Source organism: Carya illinoinensis, chromosome 5 (genome assembly GCF_018687715.1).
Source record: "Carya illinoinensis cultivar Pawnee chromosome 5, C.illinoinensisPawnee_v1, whole genome shotgun sequence".
Taxonomy (NCBI): Eukaryota; Viridiplantae; Streptophyta; class Magnoliopsida; order Fagales; family Juglandaceae; genus Carya; species Carya illinoinensis.
Window position 1 is genome coordinate 32,185,987 of NC_056756.1, and position 11,080 is coordinate 32,197,066.

An 11,080-nucleotide genomic window follows, 5' to 3' on the forward strand; every position below is an offset into this window, starting at 1 on the left:
AGCAGAGATGAAAATGGTGGAGGAGATTCGTGGAGGTGGTCACGGAGGAGGTGGTCGCAAAGGAGCAGATGCCACGGATGGGAGAGATGAAAATGGCAGAAGCAGGTTTCTTCTTCTTATGTATTTCATTTCCCTCTTTTTTCTATTTTTTTAAATAAATTGGCCTGCCATGTCAGCAGTGGTGCGCAAATTGGTATGCTATTCACTTGCCTATGGAAGAATTGATCCAATTTATCCCCTCATTCAAATTGGCAACAATAATCTTGGATGTCATTTCACTACCAAAGAGCACATATAAGATATTATAGATCTTATAAAAGTTGCCGTATCAATCTAAGCTAAAGGGAAAAATACTTTAGGTATATCGTAAGATCAAAAATTCACTAAACTTTCTAGTCATTTCTTGCGTCACAATGTCTAATTGTTAATTTTCAACTTAACTTTCGCACAAATTTAAATTGTATGGGAGATTAAAATCCAATTTAATTCAACCTATTTATCACCTCCCAAAAATATTTGTAGGCCAAAATAAATAAATAGCCTAACAAACGCAGTGATAAAATAATTTCATAAATCACATGTTATCAATAAAACAATTCACAAGAAGTTTTATATCAAATAATTAATCTTACAAATATAAGGAATACACAAATAAGAAAAAAGTAACATATGAGAATAAACAACCATGCCAAAAAATAATAATAATCGGTCTTATTGGCATAATTAATATAATAGCCCCACTTATCACAATAGCCTATGGTGTACCTACCTCATGCTTCCCTCTAGATCTTGGGTTCAAAATCCATGGAAGGCACTTCTTTTATCCACCTTGTTTTCAAAACAATTAAGCCTCACAAGTTGGGCTAGAAATGGGTCCAAGCCCAGACGATGGGTCTTGTGGGTTGGGCAACTAAAATAGGTTCAAATTTGAGTTAAAATGACTTCTCGAGTTGGGTCCAAATCTATTTTTTTATATATATAGAAATAGATAGATATAAGTCGGTTTATTTTTATTAAGAGTTTTATTACGTACAAGCAAAGTCGCGTACTAATATGCGTATCAATACTGATTCATTTATATTCAAAATTTAAATTGGCACTGTTTTTAATAAAATATACATTTTAACCAATCACATTAGATTAGTGCACATATTAGTGCGCAGTTATGCTTGCAACTAGATTTTTCCTTTCATCAAAACCGACCAGTGACCTGTTTTGAATAGATGGCCCAAGGGGGCATCTTCTTCCTCGGCTTGGTTACTATTCATATAAACATAACCAAACTAAAAAGATAACAACAATGCCACGGGACACCGTCACATTCATGAGTTGCCCCATATTGATGTTGCACCGGGCTAAAGGATCACTTATTGGTGTGGGTAACACCTTTTGTGTGCAGCACCATGATCTGCTTCTCATTCAACGGTGCCAAACTTAGCCATGTTGTGCGGTGAACCATGCTGCTCCTTGAACCTTTGCATCTTCCTCATTTTTTATTAACAAAAAGAAAAAGAAAACAGAGGCTTATATGAACATATGAATTTCATACAGATGCTCTAGAAAAACATCCATCCATGATCAGAAACTTCAAACATAAAAAAACATGGTAATATACCAAACAACTAAACAAATAGAGAATGTAAATACAAGCATCAAAAAATAGGCACACTTATATCATGCAAACGACATAGGCTTAATCTCACTGGGAACAATAGATATTGTGCTCTGATGCTAATGTTAGATCTCATAAAAAATATTCACAACAAAAGGGGAAATACCTCAAAGTCAATTTTTGTAGTTGTTTCACGAGTGAATCTAGCATATAAATCTCTGATCGATTTGAGTTCATCTTCACCTAGTGCGTAAGTGTGCTATTTAGATAAACTAGAGACACACTCAAAAACTAGAGACACACTCAAAATGCTAACACCCTAGATGTTGTTTTACCCAAAAATAAAAAAAAAAATCTTTGAGAGAGTTTTCAAAAAAATCTTTAAAACTCTCTAAAAAAAAAAAAAAAATCTTTGAGTGAGTTTTAAATCCATCCTCATTTGGTAACTTACGACTGGCCTTTCAAGCCAACCTTTATTATCCCTTATTATCCCTTAACTCTAGACATAATATCTAGAGTAATGTCAGGCATCATTGTCGGCATCCCAAAAACGGAATGACAAGGGGCATGCCCACTAAAGGTGCTCCACTCCTTTGTTACAATAGGCATTTAAGAATATGAGCAAACTTCTCAAATCTCAAGTGGATCAGCCATGGTTGAAAGGCCGGCATATTTTAGAGCGCAAAAAAATAAATAAATAAATAAATAAATAAAAATAAAATGAAAGCAATCTAGACATTCGAAGAAAGACTATGAATTTTACTCCATTTGGATTTAGATTTGATCTTAACTCATCTCATCTCATATAATTATTATTATTTTTTCAAACTTTCACACAAAATATAATAAAAAAATTCAACTTTTTCAAATTCCAAAACAAAAACAATATTAAAAAATAATATTCTAACAATATTTTATTTAACTTTCATCTTATCTCATCTCATCTCAACTTTCATCGTAATTTATGGACACTTGAGTAATTTAAAAGCATGGATTTGGGTATTGACATGCTCCAATGGAAATAATATAGATTATAACATAAATTCTAAAATATGTGTGTGGAGGTAATTTTGGGTCCTATGGTGTGAGAGAACTTGGGATTTTGATTTTGAGGAGTACTTTTTATTGAAAAGTCAATTTTCAATCTTATACTGTCTACACGCATTTTTCTCATTAGTAGTATTTGTTGCTTTATTAGTATTTTTATTGCACAAATACTCTTGCAAAAGTCCCTTTCGAATAAAACAGTGCTATAACTACAAAGAAATTTCATAAAGCAAACTTATAAACTAATGAGACTTCATTTGATATATTAAATTTACTTTTCAATAAAAGTAACTTTAAAATGTAAGATACTATATCAAGCCACATTAATTTGTAAATTCAATTTTGTAAAATCTATTTGTACTTAAACAATTTCTCAACGAAAACAGGGCCTTTTTCTTACCAATACTTGTATAGTTGCATGAGTTATTAAGGATGGTTTGGATCTTAAAAACTTAAATGAATTCTAAAAGTCCCACGAGGACAAAAAATAGAAAAAATAGTGTATTTCTTAATGCTTTCACCTTGTAGCAGGGATTGCTATAGACAAACGAATTACATAAAAATAAACCTGCAAAATAGCATGACTTCATGTGCTATGTTAGATATATGTCATGAAAAAAATTAGTTTACAATCTAACGTATCACATCAAGATACGTCACTTTGCGAGTTTATTTTTATACAATCTACTAAAGTATTTCTTATGCATTAAAATGTGCTTAGGAATATATTTGCACTTTGGTGCAAAGCATCTAGAGGAATGATCTTGATGTCTTTGTTTATTGCTAGAACGAAATAATACTTAATGTCTTTGTCAAAATTGTCAATTCTCAAATATTCTAGTTTTATTTGGATAAGTGCATAACACAGTCAGACAAATGTTTGATTTATTTATTTTTAATTTTGTAGATTTTATTGTATCTTGGAGACGATTATGGCTTAAAGTGATGCATGCAGCCAGTAAATCTAAACTGGTGGGGACAAAAAATAACAAAAACTATCTTAAAGAAAGTCGTGAAATCGCGTGACTTGAAACATGATTTCTCTCAACCCCGTAATTGCCTATATTTCTAGCAATTGGCATATCCAAATCACATAAACATAACTCGCTTTTGTCATTTTTGTCGATGGGAAAACAACTGCAAAGATCGAAGCATTAAAACAGAGAATGACAAAAATGATGTATCATCCACATTCCATGCATGACATGCAAGCTTGTGAGCTTCCTTTTTCTGTTTAAATAAAAAAGGGATTTAGTGGGAATTTCCATCAACATTCATTATATACTTTGTTGTTGATGCCATATGTTTAGTTTATACAGAACCGATGTTATTTTGTTTTACCGCAGCAACCAATAATTTAACGAAGAAACCCACCATAAAGAAAATAGGAAATTAAAGGGAAAAGACAAAAATATAAAATAAAAACACAAAGCCTTTATGAGAAGGTATCTTTCACCAGTACACATTGATATATCCTATCAAAAGCAATAAAAGGCACTTCGTTTCATTATTTAGCTAGATAATTCATTGGCAAACAAATTGCACTTAAATCACCCATGCGTTGGCCTATATTTCTTTTCTTTGTTTGATATAGCATTGGCCTACATATACTTCTATATGTAATAGCCATAAAGGGACATGCTATATGCATCCCTTACTTATATGATCGGAGTCGGCTATCTGTCCTAGACATCATCTTGCTCAGCCCAAACATCCTATGCTCAGCTTTGATAAATTCTTCAGCTTCTTTGTCGACATCTTCAGAATCAACATGATGATGATAATGATAACGACTAGGTTTGAGAGGCTGCTGAGGAGCAAACTCATACTCAGTTCTGACTCGCACCCTTTCTGGGGTCTGATCATGAATAACAACGTCACGCTCTTCATATCCATTAATGTTGTAGTTTTCATAAACTTCAGGATACAGATTGAGCTTTTCAGGCATAACTTCAGTGGATTCAGAAATTTTGTACTGTTGGTAGCTGTTTGAGGTATCCCAGTGAGGATATTGCTTGCCCTGATGATGATGATGTGCGGCATTTCCGAATGACATTTCGTTTGTTTTGTCAATACTCAACTACCTTGGTATGTGTGTGCAAAGGATGGATAATTTGAGGATTATATTGTAATGGTTTTGATGTGGTATTAGTGTTTTTGAGATATCATTATATAGACTTGTCTCTTTTTATTCCCAAATGATAAGATGGAATCTGATGCCTAATTTTAGCCTAATTTTGAGGACTAGGCCAGGGGAACCTTGAAAGAAAAGAGGAACAGCACTACGTTATCTTCTCCACCCAATTTGGGATATTATTGGGGCATAAGGTATCTATATTGAAGCTAGGACTTGTCCTTTGTTCTCTCTCAACTGGAATATTTGAACAGTATCTAGGAAAAATCTCTATGGTCCAGGTGATCGAAATGGAAGTGCAAGTGTACTTTTGCATTCTATGAGTTTTGCTAGGCATGAATTCTGTTACATATAATTACTTTTATGTAATATATAAGGTTTGTTATATATAACTATTTTTGTGTACTCCTTATGCATTTCATTGAGATTTTTTTTAGAACCTATTCAAATATTCCAATTGAGAGAGAACAGAGTAAAAGTGCCATCTTCAATGAGTTATGTTATATACAGTCACTTTTATATACTTTTTGTATACTCTACTAATATAATTAGTCAAAATAGTTATTTATATTAAAAAAAGTGATGTAGTCAGTTAAATTAGTAGAGTGCATAAATAAGTATGTAAATGTGACTATCTGTAAAATTTTTACTTTTATTTATTTATTTTTATATAAAGAATCTTTGGCATGCCGACGTTTTGGTAAAAAACAATCCAAATTGTCACTTGGCCGACGTGTTGAAGATAAATGGTAGCTAGAGAAGTTTGATTTGTAGTACCCCCGGCTTGGTTCGAAGTTCGAACACCGCATCAAATGTTGTCCCACCATGGAAATATCTAAGTTGATTTCTTTGAATCGTTTCAAAAGGTTTCTACGAGGTTTCCTATATATTTATGACACGTAGCTTCTACGAAAACTAGTGTTAAGAGAATTTCTTCTATTTTCATTTGTTTAATATTATTTCGAAGAGGAATGTAAGAAAGCCTTAAACCATATATTTACACATAATTAATATTTGATTTTTTATTTTTATTTTTCAAGCACACATATTTAATTATGAAAAATGCTTTAAGTACCGTTTGGATAGTGAATTAAGATGAGATAAGTTGATAGTTAAATAAAATCTTATTAAAATATTATTTTTTATTATTATTATTTTGAGATTTAAAAAATTAAATTATTTATTATATTTTATGTGAAAATTTAAAAAAATTATAATGATAAAAAAAGATTAGATTAAACACTTCTTATATCGAAACCAGGCTTTGGATACAAGAAATATGACTTGCTGTGATATATTAAATTATAAAATTATTTTTATTGTAAAGTAAATTTAAAATATTATATAAAGTCACATCAGTTTGTTAATTTATTTTATGAAATCTATTTATGACTTTAACTTTTTACATGTTAATTAAGTAAAAGTATATGGTATAAGACTTCCACTTAAAATTTCACTATTTCGAATTAACAAAAACCTGATACTCATACACTTGTAAGTAGGATTTTAGGGGGAATCACAACAGGTTTCTAGAAGGCTTTAATTTTATATCTGTGCACGAACCAACAAATTTAAATGAAGTTTATTGTTATTTTGTTCATGTGTTGTTTCTTCTGCACGTGCACGTCCACGCATTGATGCGTTCCATAGAATCACATAAATTTTCCTACAATTTTTATGCTAGATAATTTTTATGATCAAGCTTGCATGTCATTAATAGAAAGTAAAAGATATGTAAACAGATGGATAAGAAACCTTTATGTTTTAATTATTTACGTTCCTACAGTTTAGGCCTTGTTTGGATATATGCTGTCGGCCTCTTGGCTCAATTTTCCACATTTGTTGGTCACCACTTCTTTTATTCTCTCCCCATGATGAGACAGACTTTTAGAAGTTACATCTATTTTAACAAGGAGGAACTTCGTGTCCAGATTTGCAGCCTAAGGCATCAATTCCCAGCAGGAAACTTCCTACAACCACATAAAAAAGCCATACTACAAGAGTATTTCTTTGCCACGCAAGTCCAGCTCATTAAATAACAAAGACAATGCAAGAAATAGATGTGAAGATCTCTATCTCTCTTTGATCCACAAATAATAGAGGCCACTGTTCATCGATGGACGGTGGGGCCAATATACCTCCACCAGTAGAAACAGATCTTATCAAGCAGCTCAAGCAGAGATGCCTTCGCACATGCATCAAGTGCACAGATTATAGTATCCCAATGCTTGGATATGGGAGATGTGATATCAAGCCGCCAAAAGTGATTTATTTATTTATTTAAAGCATTGGATTGGCTTAAAATTGAGTGGAACCATCTGAATCCTGATGAACAATTGATAGCTCGCAAAGCATACCCACCAGAATAACACTTCGTACCATCAAAAGCTATTTAAAGCTGCAAGATACAAATACGCTCTTATCCAAGCTGTGCGCAAATCCCAGACCCAGGCCATAAGAAACCTCAAAAGAAAGCAGCTCAATATGGAAATAGAAATACTACAACATCGACTCTTGAACCATAGTTGGATCAAGAAAACATATTTTCCCTCAATCCGATTGTGAAGATCACCATTTCCCCAATGCAAAACATCGACTCTTAATGCCAAACCATAGCTAATTAACAAATTTCAAATTTGCCTAAGATTTCTTCAATTATGGTCAAAGAATCACAAATCAAGGATAGCTTAAGATTAGATTTTTAACCAAACAAAACACATTAATTCTTGGGGAATTTGAAATGGTATGATAGGATACTTTTCTTAAGCATAACATGGGGAACAATTGGCCTGCTAACAATTTGTACGATGTAGAAAAACAACCGTTGAATGCAGCAGACAGAATTTACAGTACTAACAACTAAAGAAGGATTAGTTCACTAATAACTTCTTCAACTAATACGAAAAGAATACATACCGATCAAAAAAACTAATAGGAAAAGAATCCAACAAAATACAGCCATAGTGAACCGACGCTATGAACACAAAAGTGGACCAAATTCATCAAAATCCTTGCTATCTCAAAAGACATGAAAAAAAAAATAACGAAAGAATTATGATCAATAAAAGATTCAAAAAGAAGATAAGACAAATCAAAGATTAAAAGAACACATATGAATAAGTTTGGGTCATAAACAAAACTCCCAAAAGGGGGGAACATAGCAGGCCCTCAAACTGTTTCTGTGCAAGTGGGAAACCATGACATATCAATGCCAAATAAACCCAAGCATCCTGTGATCCCATCCCAGCAAACTCCGCAAGTGAATGGTTATGCTCTATCATAAATGAAACCCAACTAAAAAGGAAAAGTTATGTACAGAATATTGCCCCAAGAATCCAGGAATTTGTCCAAGCTCCCAAACATTTCCCAAAGAATGATATAATTTAGCCAGAGAAATGGCAAGGCTGAATCAGTAATGCATCAGTTAATAATTTTTTCGATTAGAACCACCATGAGAAGTCAAGCAAACTGCAAGCCCAACTAACCTTTACAAGAACAGACATCTTAACATGTTGACGATATTCAGCCACTTTCTCTTTTGCAATTCCCAGGCAACAGAAATTTATACTTTTCTGCATTGTCCAAAAGATACGATGGAAGATGAACAGCTGAGAAGGAATGAGGAACAGGCCCCATTTTCCCTATGATATCTTTGAAGGTGTACTCCTCTGGAAGCATATCAAATAAATCAGCCCCCTTGCAGATTACTTTCTGGACTCTTTCAGGCTTCAAATAACGAGAGAACCTAACTCTATCATAATGGCTGTAAGCTTTCATCTTAAATATAAACTCACTGATCTGGCGGAAGCAAAAGCTACAATGCCAGCCTGCATCAGCCAAGATGTCATCCGTCTGGCGATAATGCGCATATCTTGTCTTACCCTTTTGATATCTGTGGACTGAAGCTCTCCAACTGTTATCATCCACATGGAACTCGAAAGAATAAAGATAGTTCTTCAGCTGAAGATGAAGGATAGGAGGTATGTCATCACACCACCTCAAGAGATTGATTGTGTGCCTGCTTGGGATCTCATCAACATCAGACATTATCAACAAGTCATCATCGTCAATACCTGCATTTTGGAGGAGCAGGTCCAATGCTACTCGCTGATATGCCTCCTCAACAAATGGGTTTTCTCCTTTCCTAAATCTCCCCCCAATTGTCCCATATGTTAATCGGGATTCTGCAAATTTGAACTGATTTCGATGCCTGGCAAAAACCAAAGGCTTTCGCAATCCTGTGAATGTTGAATCTGACTCAAGGAGTACAAATTGTGTCACATAGGGATACAATTCTTTCCAGCGTAGTTCAAGGATTTCCTTCTCATTGCTGTACAACACTGCATCAAAAACACGCCTTGGGAACTCGCGGATTCCCCAACCGTGAAGTTTGCACTGGTTCTCCATTGACACATTCTCATGATAATAATGTGGAAGTACATGAAAAGGTTTGGGTGGGGATTCCCATAGTGGCCGCAGGAAGTATGAGATCTTCTGCCCGTGCAAAAAGATGAAAAATATGCACGAGGGAACGAATGCAAAAAGAAAGAGCAAGGTTTTCACGTCCCAACCACGATGCAGAAGACAGCGAAGTCTTGACATGCTCAGCAGTCGGTTTGATTCCTGCAATATTACATAAGAGAATATTTCAAAAACTTAAATTGAGATAGAAAAAACAATTAAGCGCATAGATAGACCAAAAAGGAAATCTCCGAGTTAAGCGACAATCAATTCCATAGGCGTAAAAATATTAAAGAGAACAAAAAAACTACTTATTTGTTCATCACTTTACTCACTATAGATAAATTAATTCAAGTTCTAGTAAATTGTTGGGTCTAGAAATTAAAATCTCCAAACCCTTTCCATCAAATCTACGTTGTCAAGATAACATGCAGACAAAAGAAAATTGTAATCACCAACCCTAACGCTAAAATGTCCACAAGCATGGCAGAGAACATCTAACCAGCAGAACCGAGAAATTCATGTTAAAACTCCGCTTGCCTTCTGAAAAACTGAGGGAAATAAAATACAACGTATTGAACTTGAAGAATGAGTTGATAAACCAATTTTACCGACTCTAATTAAACAAAAGGGTTAACAAATGCTACATAAATTTTTAAGATCCATTTTTTAGATTTTCCTCAGCAGCCAAACATAGCCAGAAAACAAAACCCGATCACGTAATTTCAAACGAAAAAAAAACTTAGCGGAACAAACAGATCAACAGTCCATGGTAAACGCAGAGGCATAATTAGAAAACAAAGATGAAGAAAGAGAAATAAACCTGGCCACAAACATCGCCGCAAATATCATCGGTTTTCTTGTTACAGTAGTGACCTCCAGTCTCACCCATCATCCACCACATTTTTCTTTTTTCTCCGTCTCTCCCTCTCTATGTCACAAACCCTGACTTTTCAGATCCCTCCGCAACTAATAAAGCGGATCGAACTTTCCAAAATAGGACCAAAAATGCCCGTCCCACACAGCCCCACTACGCCCACAAAGCAGCCCCGATTCAGCTCAGTTCTTCGATCTTCCCTTTAGTACAGACAAAATGAAACTCTCCGCCTCTCTCTTTCCAGTTTTCACAGATCACCAAGATATTTCCGAAAAAACAGAGAGATTAACACCCAAATACCGATTATTCGAACATAAAATAATGTGGTTTTGAAGGGAATAACAACGAATGAGCAGCGCTTCTGAGATTATAGATAAAAACAAAGCAAAATCGAGAGAAAAGCTGTATCTGTGCGCCGCTCTGGATTGGCAAAGGTGTGTCAATACAAAACAACACTCCCGTTTGATTTGCCTTCAACTTGTTTCGTAATTTTTTTTTTCCTTTTAATTTTTATTTATATATACCAAATTATCCCTTCAATCCTTCCAATAATTCCAGTAAACCTAGACATGTATTTTTACCAAAAAGACCGTGCGGCGTGCTTTGCGTATATTTGTTAGCGTCAGAACCAGGGTTGTTAACGTTATTTAAGACGACCCCACGCGTTGATTGACCGACCGGCACAACTCAGCACAGATGCCGTCCTTTTCCTGTTGCCGTGTCGTGTCTTTGTGTGTACATGCGGCATTCCCCAGTGCTCTTTCCGCGACGAATAATCTAAGCTCTTAAGGTCCTCGTTCGATTCCATAATCCTTTTATTTTATTTGATTTCGTTATTATAATTCTTTTAAATTTTTATATAAAATATAATAAATCATTTCTTTTTTATTTTAATTTAATTTTTAAATTTTAAAATAATAATAATAATAATTTATTTAATTTTTCTCTT

General features: G+C 34.1%; 1 protein-coding gene across 2 annotated transcripts; it reads right to left on the minus strand.

Annotated features, from left to right (window-relative positions):
- Positions 1–6,798: 6,798 nt before the first annotated feature.
- On the minus strand, positions 6,799–10,639 carry LOC122310950. 2 transcript variants are annotated; one of them, XM_043125234.1, is made up of 3 exons: positions 10,078–10,639; positions 8,279–9,416; positions 6,799–7,191 (listed from the first exon to the last, which is right to left on the minus strand). In XM_043125234.1, exons 1-2 carry the CDS (start codon positions 10,156–10,158, stop codon positions 8,316–8,318), a joined length of 1,182 nt encoding a protein of 393 aa, XP_042981168.1. In that variant the 5' UTR covers positions 10,159–10,639; the 3' UTR covers positions 6,799–7,191; positions 8,279–8,315. The 2 variants fall into 2 exon arrangements, with proteins under 2 accessions (XP_042981168.1, XP_042981167.1); XM_043125233.1 differs by lacking the exon at positions 6,799–7,191 and having other exon boundaries at positions 7,664–9,416; positions 10,078–10,637.
- Between the last annotated feature and the right edge of the window lie 441 nt (positions 10,640–11,080).